Here is a 14710-nt window from a genome sequence, read left to right as displayed (position 1 = left end):
CGGGGATTTTTAATCTCTCCTGCTGCATATGGATAACAGAAGTTTGCTCTGACTGCAGCAGGGTATCCTTGCACAGGAGCAAGATTGAGGAGGCTGTGTGAATGACGTAGGACACATCATCCACCTAGAGCAGGGCAGGAAGACAGCGATTGCAGGGATAGGAGAGGAGCCAAGCAAGCCCAACAATACATATTGGACTGGACCATGCCGTTTTAGGAGGATTATAAAAGGTATTTTTTGGGATATGCAGAGGTAATGGGGAACTTAGATACAGGTTGCTAGACTGTTGTAAAAGAGGCAATAAAGGTGATGGCCACCGTAAATATCGAGGTTAGAGGACTAAGAAATGGTTACTTGAACACCGATTTGCATTCATTGCTAAGAGTTATTAGAAAGCACCTGTGGCCCATAGCTGCAGGCACCATGCCGCTTAACCTATGCAACAGCATCAGCTCCAACTTTCTTTCCTGTCCAGTAGTTTAATTATCAAGTCTAATGGCATTTGGTTTAGGTAGGCTAGATAAGACTAATAAGTATTAAAGTAAAGGGTTTTTTTTCAGCACTCGAGTAGCGCTTTAAGTGTAAGTTCCCTGTCATACTCCACTGACTGCATCTTCACCTTTTACTGCCGCTCCTGGGGTCCTGCTGCGCCATCTTGTGACAGTAACTTCTGACTGGCCGGAAGTACCAACGCATCTCTATGAGAAGCAGAACGAGGCTCTCATAGATATGCATTGAGTTGTGACCTCCGGCCCGCTCCATAAAACACTCAAGCACACTGACAGGTCACAAATCGCCAAAACCATCCAGAGTGGCATTGATAGAATGTCACAAGGGTCAGGGGTAGTGATGGGCAAACTCAGAGATATCAGCGGGTTTGATCATATTTTTTTTTTAAAAAAACAGGTTTGGGCCCGGAATTAATTCTGGATGTGTCGCTGGATGCCGATCCCCATATAAGTTTATGGAGACCCGAATAAGGCACTTTAAAATGGTGGTCTAAGGGATAGGGGGATTATGGCAGGCATGTTGTACTTATCAGCGTGGCGGTAACACTACTTTTGGGGCTGCTCATTATCCTCATGCATATGCACTGCTTCCCACGCCCACCGGCAAGTCCTGTCATCTGTGATTGGTTGCAGTGAGACCATGCCCCTACCTTCTGTGACAGCTTCTGTGATTGGTTGGAATCACAGATGCTGTTTGTGTCCTTATGGTGGTGTAATAATAAATAGAATAAAAAAAATTGGAATAGGGTTCCCCCATATTATGATGCCCAGCACAGATAAAGCTTATGGCTACAAGCTGCAGCTCCCAGACTTGTGCTTTTCTTGGTTATCTATCAAAATAGGAGAGACCCCATACAGTTGTTTTTTTTAAATTAATTAATTAATTAAATAAATTATTTTAAAAAACGGCATGCAGTCCCCTCCAATTTTGATACCCAGCCATGATAAAGCCAACAGCTGGGAGCTGGTATTCTCAGGCTGGAGAGACCCATGGTAATTGGGGCTCCCCTAGGCTAAAAATAACAGCCTGCAGGATGTCGCATCCATTAGATGCGACAATCCCTGAACTTTACCCAGCTCAGCCCAATTAGCCTGGTGCAGTGGCAATCGGGGTAATAAGGGGTTAATGACAGCTCACAGCTGCCACTAAGCCCTAGATTAGTAATGTGAGGCATCTATGAGAACCCCCCATTACTAATCTGTAAGCGAAAAGAAATAAACACAAACAGCGAAAAAATCCTTTATTTGAAACAAAATACAAAAAAAAACACCCTCTTTCACTACTTGATTAACCCCAAACACCCAGTTCCGACATAATCCACACGAGGTCCCATGACACAGAATATGTCCGCATACAGGCACAGGTGGGGTGCTGTGGGAACCTCCACATGTGGCCACAAATGAACTGAGTGACGTCACCGCTCATAGCTGAGGCTCAGTCACTCCTTGCCTGAAACCACAGCGAGCAGACATGTTCTGTTGCCGCACGCACGGACTACAGTATGTAGGTAGCAGAGCTGGAATCATCGGGAGAGCTCATGTAGATTACATCAGAACTGGGTGTTTGGGGTTAATAAAGGGGGGAAAGAGGGTGTGTTTTTTGTATTTTATTTCAAATAAAGGATTTTTTTGATGTTTGTATTTATTTATTTTCACTTACAGAATAGTAATGGGGGTCTCATAGACCTTCCACAATACTAATATAGAGGTTAGTGGCAGCTGTGAGCTGTCATTAAACTTGTATTACCCCGGTTGCCACTGCACCAGGGTAATTGGGATGAGCTGAGTAAAGTGCTGGAATTGTCGCATCTAATGGATGTCACAATTCTGGGTGGCTGCAGGCTGCTTTAGGCTTGGTGGGACACAATAACCAAGGGCATCCTTAGCCTGAGAATACCAACCCCCAGCTGTTGGCTTTATCATGGCTAGATGTCAAAATTGGAGGGGACCTCACGCCTGTTTTTTTTTTTAACTTATTTATTTAAATAATTACAAAAAAGCTGCATGGGGTTCCTCTTATTTTGATACACAGCCAAGATAAGCACATGGCTGAGGGCTGCAGCCTGTAGAAACCTTAGCAAGATTGTTGAATAGTCCCCATTTAGCATCTCAAAGCCACTGCAGATAGAGAATATAGCTGCTCACACTTCAAAACACAATATATCAAAACCAGTATTCTGAAAGTTGAACTTCTCTTCTTCAAGGACTGAATCGTTTGATGTTATAATAACAAAGGAAAATCAAATTGGGCAATATCTCCTGGTTCAGAATTCTCTTCCAATAAAGACAAAGTGTACATAACCAGGTGCACACAATCGTGAAGGTCTGCAATCACCAGGAAATTCCAGAGCAGTAATTTATTATTCCTATAAAGATTAAGCTAAAACAGCTTTGTTCAAACAGGCTCCTTACTCTCGGTCTGACTCAGGTTTCGCCAGGAATGGCTTCATACAGGGTGTGACCCATGGTTCCCTGGTTATTGTCGGCCTCAACATCTTTATTGGAGGAAGGAATTACCAGACCAAGAGATTTTGCCCTATAAATAAATTTACCTGCATTTTTTTTACAGCTGTTACTCTGTTATACTCAGCTGTGACCCTAAAAGGCCTTAATGTGCCTAAACATTTGTAATATTTGCTGTATTCCAAGTGTAAGTGTTAATAGATATATTTATACCCTTTATCAGTATGATATCAAACATCAGAAAATGCCAACAAAATATAAATAAAACATTTTTAATCGTAAATAACATGGGACAAAGTTGACCTTACAGTAGTAATCTTAATCTGATCATTAACATACACTACTGTCTTCACTATAGCCCACAATCAACATTCAGTTAAGTGAGTTAGTTCTATAGAGAGGAGAGATATGTCACTTGTTGCTTCTCTTAAGGTGGCTTTACACACTGCAACATCGCAAACGACATCGCTGTAACGTCACCGGTTTTGTGACGTTATAGCGACCTCCCCAGCGACATTGCAGTGTGTGAAACACATCAGCGACCTGGCCCCTGCTGTGAAGTTGTGATCGCTACAAATCGTTCAGGACCATTCTTTGGTCCTTTGTTTCCTGCTGTGCAGCAAAGTTTTAGTGTGTAAAGGGGACTTTACAGCGACTTCGTTAGCGACTTCCCTTTCAAAAAGCTGCTTTACAACGTCCCCAATGACTAGCTAGGTCGTTCTGCAGGTCCGGATCGCTGTTGCGTCGTTGGCCAGGTTTGCCTGTTTGACAGCTCACCAGAGACTTTGTAGCGATCCCGGTCAGGTTGGGATCGCTGGTGGGATCGCTAGAAAGTTTCAGTGTGTAAAGGGGCCTTTATATACAGGGTCTAAATTCAATTTGTTTATCCCTGTCTCTCTCAAGATGTTTGGGTGGCTATATACAACAGATTATGCTCTTATCTAATGGCAGACATCTCATATTCTGTACCAAAGCTGTTTATCTAACGGTCTGTTTGTCTGTCTGTCCATTTAATTTGTGATCTTTACATTCTGCCGAATTTCCTGAAATCCTTTAAAGCCAGCTTTATTATAATGTCAGCTGTGAGAGATGTAGTAGAAATGCCATTTTGTTGTTGAGCTGCATGTATTACTCATAAATGGCCGCCTAGCGTTTTCAAATGTTAATTCACAATGAGCTATTCCTTTGTGTTTCCTGCCTTGTATTCTTCCAGAAAGGTCATCAAATAATGAATTCAGCCATTTTAAAATGGCTTGTCATACCTTTCACTGTTGGAATTTAGAGTTTGCTCAGTTTTTTTCAGGAGATCATATTTATAAATCTGGAACATAGCAGCCGTAGAGACAGGAGTTTGACAGTAGGAAACAAATAACCATTAATCAAACCATACATGAGGAGTTTGAAAAACATGTAATATTAGGAAAAATGTTGGCTAGAAAATGTTGAGGGCAACCTTGACTGTGATCATCATCCGTGAAATGACATTACTTCGTACATAAAATCTGAATGAAGCCTTTTCAAATATTTATTAGTAGCTATAAACTATTAATGCCAGCTTTGTAATGAACATCATTTGAAATTCCAAACTAATATTTTATTTATCATAATAATATATTATTATTTATTATCTTTATCATGTTCATATTTGTTAATATTCAAATTTAAGAAAAAAAATCAAAGAATACCTAAAGTGGTTATCCAATATTTTAAAATGTATTGCCTGTCCTTAGTAATAGATGCGTGACTGTCTAGCTTTGGACACCCCTGCCCATCACTTGTTTGAAGGAGCTATGGCGTTATGCGATCTCTACCGGCTTTTCATTGTGTGTGCAGGATAGTTCAAAGAATGTTAGGGGTGCTTCACACACAGCGAGCTCGCTGCCGAGATCGCTGCTGAGTCACGCTTTTTGTGATGCAGCAGTGACCTCATTAGCGATCTCGCTGTGTGTGACACTGAGCAGCGATCTGGCCCCTGCTGCGAGATCGCTGCTCGTTACACACAGCCCTGGTTCGTTTTCTTCAAAGGCGCTCTCCCACTGTGACACACAGATCGCTGTGTGTGACAGCGAGAGAGCGACAAATGAAGCGAGCAGGGAGCAGGAGCCGGCGTCCGGCAGCTGCGGTAAGCTGTATCCAAGATAAACATCGGGTAACCAAGGTGGTTACCCGATATTTACCTTAGTTACCAGCCTCCGCAGCTCTCACGCTGCCTGTGCTGCCGGCTCCGGCTCTCTGCACATGTAGCTGCATTACACATCGGGTTAATTAACCCGATGTGTACTGTAGCTAGGAGAGCAAGGAGCCAGCGCTAAACAGTGTGCGCGGCTCCCTACTCTCTGCACATGTAGCTGCATTACACATCGGGTTAATTAACTCGATGTGTACTGTAGCTAGGAGAGCAAAGCTAAGCGGTGTGCGCTGGTAACTAATGTAAACATCGGGTAACCATACCCGATGTTTACCATAGTTACCAGTGTCCGCAGCTTCCAGACGCCGGCTCCGTGCAAGCGCAGCGTCGCTTGCACGTCGCTGCTGGCTGGGGGCTGGTCACTGGTCGCTGGTGAGATCTGCCTGTTTGACAGCTCACCAGCGACCATGTAGCGATGCAGCAGCGATCCTGACCAGGTCAGATCGCTGGTCGGATCGCTGCTGCATCGCTAAAGTGTGAAGGCACCCTTAGTGTTGGAAAGGACCTCCAGGGTCATCATGTCCAACCCCCTGCTGAATGCAGAATTGACTAAACATCTCAGACAGATGTCTGTCCAGTCTCTGTTTGAAGACTTCCATTGAAGGAGAACCTACCACCTCTCGTGGCAGCCTATTCCACGCATTGATCACCCTCACTGTCAAAAGTTTTTTTTCTAATATCTAATTTGTTTTTTCTCCTTTTCAGGTTCATTCCATTGCTTCTTCTGTTTCCATGTGCAATTGAGAATAAGAATAATCCCTCTGCACTGTGACATCCCTTCAGATATTTGGAGACAGTTATTAAGTTTCCTCTTAGCCTTCTTTTTTGTAAGCTAAAACATTCCTGGCTCCTTTAACCCTTCCTTGTAGGTCATAATTTGCAGTCCGCTCACCATAATGGTAGCTCTTCTCTGAACTTCCTTCTGTTTCTTTGTCTTTTTTTTTTTTAATTTGGTGCCCAGAACTGGATACAGTATTTCAAATGAGGTCTGACCAAGTGTAGTAGAGGGCGATAATTACTTCATGTGATCTAGACTCTGTGCTTCTTTTAATACATCCCAAAAACTATTTGCCTTTTTTGCTGCTGCATCACACTGTTGACTCGTGCAGACTGTGATCTATTAGTATAGCCAAGTCTTTTTCACATGTGCCATTGCTTAATTAATTTCCTATTCTGTAGATGTTATTTTCGTTTTTCTTGCCCAAATATAGAATGTTGCACTTCTCTGTGTTAAATACCCTTCTATTAGATTTTAAGGCACTCAGAAAGAGGATAGCAGGGATTCAATGGCCGTATGTTCTTATAGACAGAAATGTCGAGGAAGGATGAGATGTCTTGAAAAATGAGATTCTCAAAGCGCAATCGTTAACAATCCCTAAAAGAGAGAAGAATAAGAAACATTTAAGGAAATCAGCATGGATGAACACAGAACTTAAACACATGTTATAAAGGAAGAAAGAACTATCAAATGGAAAGAGGGAGGCATATCTAAAGAAGAATATATCACAGTCTGCAAAACCTGTAGGACACGCATCAGATTAGCCAAAGCAAATGTTGTCCCTACCTTCAAAAAGGGGAAGAAGGTAGACCCAGGGAACTACAGGCCTATGAGCCTGACTTCCATACCAGGAATAATCTTTGAGCAAATTATTAAACAACATTTATGTAAGTACCTGGATGAGAATGAAGTGATTAACCAGAGCCAGCATGGATTTGTAACTAATAAGTCATGTCAGACTAACTTAATTTCCTTCTATGACAGAATCACTGACTGGGTGGATCAGGGAAATGCAGTAGATATAGTATATCTTGACTTCAGCAAAGCATTTGACAAAGTATCTCATATAATCCTTATTGAAAAAATGAATAAGTGTGGAATGGACAAGGCAACTGTTAGATGGATTCGTAACTGGCTTAGTGATCGGAGTCAAAGAGTGGTCATAAATGGCTGCACATCTAGTTGGAAGACTGTCTCAAGTGGGGTACCACATGGCTCTGCCCTTAGCCCCGTGTTGTTCAACATCTTTATCAATGATTTAAAAGAAGGAATTATGGGGAAACTGATTAAATTTGCTGATAACACAAAGCTAGGAGGAATAGCTAATACTAGAGAAGAGAGAGAGAGGATTCAACAAGATCTAAACAAGCTGGAACAATGGGCAGCAACTAATAGAATGGTTTTTAACAGGGAGCAATGCAAAGTCATACATCTTGCCAAGAATAATGAAAAGAGCATATACAGCATGGGAGGAATAGAGCTATTCAACAGCATGTGTGAAAAAGACTTACGGCTGCTTTACATGTGTTGATTTCTCGTGGGATCGCATTTTCAATCGCACCCGCCCCCATTGTTTGTGCGGCATGGGCAATTTCTTGCCCGTGACGCACAATGCTGTAACCCCCCGTCACACGTACTTACCTTCCAAACGACCTTGCTGTGGGCGGCGAACATCCACTTCCTGAAGGGGGAGGGACGTTCGGCATCACAGCGACGTCACACAGCGGCCGGCCAATAGAAGCGGAGGGGCGGAGATGAGCGGGACGTAAACATCCCACCCACCTCCTTCCTTCCGCATTGCCGGCGGGATGCAGGTAAGCTGCAGTTCATCGTTCCCGGGGTGTCACACGGAGCGATGTGTGCTGCCTTGTTAACAATGAACAACCGGACGTTCGATTTTTTTTTAAATAAGCGACGTGTCAACGATGAACGAGAAGGTGAGTATTTTTGCTCGTTCACCGTCGCACGTAGCTGTCACAAGCTACGATATCACTAACGATGCCGGATGCGCGTCACTTACGATGTGACCTCACCGACATCTCGTTAGATATATCTTAGCGTGTAAAGCCCGCTTTAGTTATACCAATAGATCACAGATTGAACATGAGTCATCAGTGTGATGCAGCAGCAAAAAAGGCAAACACCATTCTAGGATGTATTAACAGAAGCATACATTCTAGATCATGTGAAGTCATTATCCCCCTTTACTTCTCTTTGGTCAGACCTCATCTGGAATATAGTGTCCAGTTCTCGGCAGCACAGTTTAAAAAAGACATCAACAAACTGGAGCAAGTTCAGAGAAGAGTGACCAGATTGGTGACTGGTCTGGAAACCATGTCCTATGAGGAACGGTTACAGGATTTAGGATTGTTTAGCTTGCAAAAGAGAAGAATGAGGGGAGACCTAATAGCTGTCTACAAATATCTTAAAGGCTATCACTGTAGAGGGGTCAGTTCTATTCTCATTTTCACAAGGAAAGACTAGAAGCAATGGGATGAAACTGATGGGGAGGAGACACAGATTAGATATTAGAAAAAACTTTTTGACATTGAGGGTGATCAACGATTGAAACAGGCTGAAACAAGAGTTGGGGAGTTCTCCTTCAATGGAAGTATTTAAAAAGAGGTTGGACGGACATCTGTCTGGGATGATATAGTGAATCCTGCTTTGAGCAGGGGGTTGCACTAGATGACCCATGAGGTCCATTCCAACTCTACCATTCTATGATTCTATTAGTTGCTACCCTTTGTTCCAGCTTATCTAGATTCTACTGAATAATTTCTCGGTCTTCTCTAGTGTTAACTATCCCTCTCAGCATTGTATAGTCTGCAAATTTTATTAGGCTATTTACTGTTTCCTTATCTAGATCATTTATAAAAATGTTGAACAACACTGGGGCCAAAACAGAGCCTTGTGGTACCGTGCTTCAAACACTCTGTAATTGGATGTGCAACCATTTATTACCATTCTTTACGTACAATCACTGAGCCAGTTATGAATCCACCTCAACCTAAACTATTTACTTTATAAAATTCTTTGCTGAAATTGAGATTATTATTATTTATTATTATAGCGCCATCAATTCCATGGCGCTTTACATGTGAAAGGGGTGTACATAATAGGGACAAGTACAATAATCATAAACAATACAAGACACAGACACGTACAGGAGGAGAGAGGTCCCTGCCCGCAAGGGCTCACAATCTACAAGATATACTATATCTACCGCAGTTGCCTGATCTACTCAGTCAGTGATTCCATCATAGAAGGAAATTAGATTTTCCTGGCATGACTTGTTTAATACAAACCCATGTGGGCTCTGGTTAATTACTGTATTCTTATCCAAGTACTTCCATACATGTTGTTGACTTCAAAAATCTTTGCTGGTATAGAAATAAGGCTCTCTGATCTGTAATTTCCTGGCTCCTTCTTTCCTATTTTGAAGATAGAGACAACATTTGGCTATATATGCGTAGTAGCAGCAGTGGTTAAAGGTATTGCCACAGTGTAGTATTCATTTGACTGGAATAGCGCTGTAGTATCTTGCAATGACTATTAAAAAGCCACATGCCCTATGCTAGCATTGCTGTACTATGTTCATCTGCATGCTGGCGCAAAATTGTAAGTGATTGATAACTTTTTTTTACACCTTCTTTTGGGAGAAAAGGGATTGTGTAAATCTTTATATACCGCCATGGAAAGTAAAGAGCACACTACTCTGTAATTACACAGTTGTGTGCTTGTGGTATTATGTCTGCCCTACTCCAGGACCACTGTTCCCACCTATCCTCGCAGCACACTTTCTCATTTACAAGAAAATTCAAAGGCACCTGTCCTTGACTTTGCATTAGTGGTAGTCTTGTGGTCTTGTCTTTCACCAGGACACAGTTTACAGTCCATCAGAGGGGTTTTTGAAAGGTTAGGGCTTCCCTAGCCTAAAAACGTTTGGGAACCACTGCCAAATCTTGTGTTCCCATCACAGTATAAAGCTTTTTCTTCTCCTTTCATTTATATCAGGTACTGTTTTAAGTAATTCCAAGGTATTTTATTACTTAGATTTAACAATATTATCCAACATAATGCTGTCTGCAGGTTATGAGTAGAGCAAAATCCAGACTTTCAGACCTAAATTGAAGGGTCACCTTAAAAACATCTGTTCATTATAATTCTTCTAAGCAGAGGACCCATAAACATCTAAAATAGGTAATACATCAATTTCTTGATGAAATTGCTCCTCTTTTGCCCCGAGAGTATAATATTTTTATGCTGCAATGCCAAATATATGCACAAAAAAGTGACACTATCCCTCATTTCTATCTCATACAATACACTAGATCTGTGGAAATGGCACACGAAATTTGGCTAACGGAACCCACCAAAGACATAATTTTACATGTCACAATGACTTATGTTTTATTGGAAAACCATTTTAAATAGTTTTATTTAGCCCCCCCTAACCTGCACCCAACATACCAAAAGCATACAATAAAATTATTTTTACAACAACTGGGGATAAATCCCCACAACCACCAATGTCTTATACTGGGGTATAACAGTTTTCAATTATTTACTGAGTAGAAAAATACAGCATTATAGCTCTTTAGACCCACAAAGTGCAATTGGTGAGAAATGGAAAATAAGTATATTAAGATTGAATATAGTTTTGTGGTAAATATGATGACGATGATGATAATTGAAATACAAAAAAGTTAAATAAAACTAACCTCCAGGAAATGTTTGCAATGTAATTTCGAGGGACAACTTTTAACCATTTTAAATGTCGGTTTAGAGGTTTATTTCTATTCAAAATTGAATTTTTGTGTGTTTTTAACCATAAGGAAAATGAATGTATATGAATCATCCCTAGCTTGTCCAGTGTATTGTTTAACATATCGTGCCGTGATGGTGGCGATTTTTCCAGCAATGTTACATGTGCCCTTTAGCTAATTATTAGCTGATCCGGATAACACAATTTAAACCTATGAAGCGTGGGAGTGTGAAGAGGACGATTTACAAGTCTGGATATGAAAACCTGGCATAATTTGATTATTTACTCAGAAACAACGGTCTACTTTCTACCTGCACCAAGGAACATCTCATTTTCATTAGTTTCAACAGTGAATTATTACAGATAAATATTTTTTATTTGTTTTATTTTTTTGCTTGGTTTAGTTTTTCCTTGATCGTTAATTGATTCTTTCATTTTCCTGTATGAACTCTGAAATCTGAAAATAAATTCTCCTTTCTGTGTGATACTAATAACTCCGCTGTATAGAATCTCATTTAGATAACATTTTGTGTTATGACTTACTGCTGTCAGGCTTGTTACATCATTATTAGTGATTTGGCGAATAGTGAAATATTCAGTTTATTTGTATGGAATACCAAGTAGTGTTCTAGTATTCGTCACGAATATATGAATATAATAAAAGTTAAGGTGGAACCCAAGCATTTTTCTGAGAAATCTTCCAAGAAAAATGCTCAAGTTCCCCATTGACTTGCATAATGTTCATTATTTGTGACTAATACTGGAATAGTACTCGTTATTCAGTACACATAATCCAAACCTGAATATTTCTCTATTAGCCATCTCTAGTCATCATTTGTACATCATATTTTTCACAGACTCTTCCATAAGATCTTTATCTAAGTTCTATGCACATAGACATTTCTCTACTTAACGAGTCTGCTCTCCCATTCCTATGTAATACATTTATTTCTTTACTTCATAGGTTGCCTCTTCCAGATGTTACTTTTGTCGGCCACTGGACCATGAACCAGGCTGGAAATGCTCGCCGGAAACTTTTATGTCCGACAGAAACACATCAACTATTTATAAAGGTTATTTTCTTTAATTTTTACTCTTTTACAACCCCAGAGACATGATCAAGAGACATAGATAGAATAACAGATTTTTTATTTTAATTCTCATATCTCTGTGCCAGAGTTCTTTCCTGACTTGCACCAAATTTATTATGTGATTTGGACATTTTCTGTGCCTTGTCCAATAAGACTTTGGTAAGAAAGGTGAGATCTAAAATGCACCACTGTGTGCAAAAAAAATGTTTTACATTTTTTGACACATTTTACACAGTCAACTAATAGTGTGAACTTAAATTAGACACGCTAAAGAGTGTATACAGGGACTAAGAATAATAGTGGTCTTACATTAGCCGATTGGCTTAATATTTCCTGATCGGTAGTCATTTAATAGCCCGTTTAGAGACGGCAACCCAACCTCAAGTGCACAGGATGATCAGTAATAAATCATTCTATGTGCATAGACTTTCATTATTCTCAGCAGTACATGTCCTGCAGAGGATGATAATTTTTTTTTTAGCCTGCTTTAAACTTCATTCAGTAGGCCTCTTCATGAATCATGAGTATCAGATGAGTAGCATTCACCTCTTTTTGTGCCCTGTCATGAATCCTACTCCAGTCCTTACTGATATAAAATTTGTGGGTAAGTGAATGCTGCCGCTCATTGTGAATTTGACGAGTGGTGGTCACCTTGCTCTGTCCTTCCCTAGTTCCACCCACTTTGCCAGGATCGGCAAAATGGTGTTAGCACATCAAAAGAGACACAATTTTTGCACAGCTGCCAGTTGCACCATAATTATGTGACTTTTCAAAGCTTTTAATGCCAGAATACTGGTGTAAAAACTTTGATGAATTGGGCCCTGAGTGATGCTGAAGAGTTATGAAGAGCATGTCAGACAACGCAGCCTAGAAACCAGTGGTGGTCCAAGGTTGGGGACTACATAATTTCCACCTTCTCATACATATCTATGGAATTCACAGAAGTGAAGGATATAGCATTAGGGTATGTTTACACCTTTTTTCCAGTTGAGTTTACAGTGGATTTGCTCCGAAGAGCACCTGAAAAAACATTCAGAAAATGCTCAAAAAATGTATATATTCATGCCTGTGTAAGAAACGACTTGCGATTCATATAATCAGGCCTTTGTGTCTTATAACGGTATCAGACTTACAGAAAACGTCACACAGTTTATAGAAGTGAACAGACCACTTTCCGCTTGGAATACGCTAAATAATTTTAATGAAAAGTCAATGCAAAGTCTAAAAAGACGCCCAAGTGCCTTTTTGAGCATTTCTTTAGCTTTTTTGCTTTATAATAAAATGCTTCATTTTTATTATTGTTTAATGACATTAAGACAAATGTCAGTAAAACAACCATAAAAAGACGCTCAAAATATACTCCCAAATAAAAAAAAGACATCAGCTGAAAAAAATAAAAGCTCTAAACCACCAGAAAATGCTTTAGGTTTACAAAACTCGAGAAAATCGGTGTGACTACTGAAGCGTCTGCCACTTTAAAATCGAATCTTTTTGTCCGCATGATAAAAAATAAAGCCTAGGGGTTAAAACTTCCAAGCTTTTTGGAGGGGTTTTCATACTCAATCAAAAACTCCAAAGGGGAAGCATTGTGCAGCACAACACACTCCTATCTATACTCCTCGGTAGGGTGTAGGGCACTGCTTAATGTTTCTCTATGGAGTTGATTTTATTGAGTATGGAAATAAAGTTTGGACGATTGAACCCAAATAATTGACTATTTCTAAGCTGTCTGATGCTGTAATTACCTAAAATGTTTGTTTTTTCTCATTTAGGGTCCAGTGTATTTAGATACACAAGGTTTTTTATTAGAGCGATATGAATCTCGATCACTGAGTTTCTCAGAAGAAATAGCTTATTGGTCCATTCCTATCAATGAAGTGAATATTGTGTGCGATGTCCATGTCTCAGGTATGCTCAGCCCTCTTACAGATATTGCAGTTATATGAAGATTTACAAATTATTGTGTATAAGTTGATCAATGTTTGCTTAAATTGTATGCACAAGTTTTTTTTTTTATATACATATTGTATAACACTCACTTTTCCAATTTCAGTGTTAAATGTTTGGGGTTTTTTTGCCTCCATTTCCTAATTTTTTTTATTATGAGGTATTTGAATATGTAAGTGCTTAAAGGCATTCACATTAATGAAAGCTGTGACCTGTGAAAGAGTCAGATTTAGATTAACTCTGATATTATTCAAAGAGCAGCATACAACATACTAATGGGTCATCAGTATTATAAGCCCGGAGAACCCCTTTAACAATAATGAGGATATAACTTTTAGAAAACCTTTCTAAGATTCTAAGAGATTTAAGATAAATTGAACCCATTCTACTATCCAGTGCATTTAATTTTGGATATGTTTCCCCCCAGATAACGATGCAGACAGCACAGTATATGTGGTAACCTGCAATCCAGCGTCCCTCTACTTTATGAAGACTAATGGCGATAAGGGATACTTTGTGGATTTGTATGACATTTTCCCGAGAACCGTGGGAGGTGTATGGCAACCATTTGTCACTGTAGCACCTCTGGGTCATCCGCTGACTGGACAGGTTGTTCTACATGAAGAACAGGTAGCTCTTTTCTAGAGGATTATTTTATCTATATCAAATATTCTTTGGAATGAAATTTTGAGAATCTATTTGTGATGATCCTACACTCATTTTACTTTTCATTTTGGCTTTTTTTCTTCATCCATACTAATCTCTATGTTTCTAGAATTTTTTAACAGTGTTTTAGCTTTTTTATTCTACCAAATGCTTTGCTCAAAATATGGATGTGAATACAAATTATAATATGGGGTGGGAAAAGTGGATAGTCACGGCTTAAAGGGGTATTCACGCGTTATTAAATAGTTTTAGTTAGATTGCATAAAAATTTACAAGTTTGCAATTGACTTACTTTATTTT

General features: G+C 39.8%; 1 protein-coding gene across 2 annotated transcripts in view; it reads left to right on the top strand.

The window, feature by feature from the left end:
* VWA8 (von Willebrand factor A domain containing 8) overlaps positions 1-14710 on the top strand; it is a 532124-nt gene that overhangs the window by 346588 nt on the left and 170826 nt on the right. For both annotated transcript variants that reach the window (XM_075336856.1, XM_075336857.1), the window contains exons 28-30: positions 11671-11779; positions 13570-13705; positions 14172-14374. In XM_075336856.1, the coding sequence (XP_075192971.1) occupies positions 11671-11779; positions 13570-13705; positions 14172-14374 (448 nt within the window). The remainder of the gene's footprint in view (positions 1-11670; positions 11780-13569; positions 13706-14171; positions 14375-14710) is intronic.

Source organism: Anomaloglossus baeobatrachus, chromosome 2, assembly GCF_048569485.1.
Source record: "Anomaloglossus baeobatrachus isolate aAnoBae1 chromosome 2, aAnoBae1.hap1, whole genome shotgun sequence".
Classification (NCBI taxonomy): Eukaryota; Metazoa; Chordata; class Amphibia; order Anura; family Aromobatidae; genus Anomaloglossus; species Anomaloglossus baeobatrachus.
The sequence above is the reverse complement of the archived record's forward strand: the minus strand, read 5'-3'. Positions and strand labels throughout refer to the sequence as shown.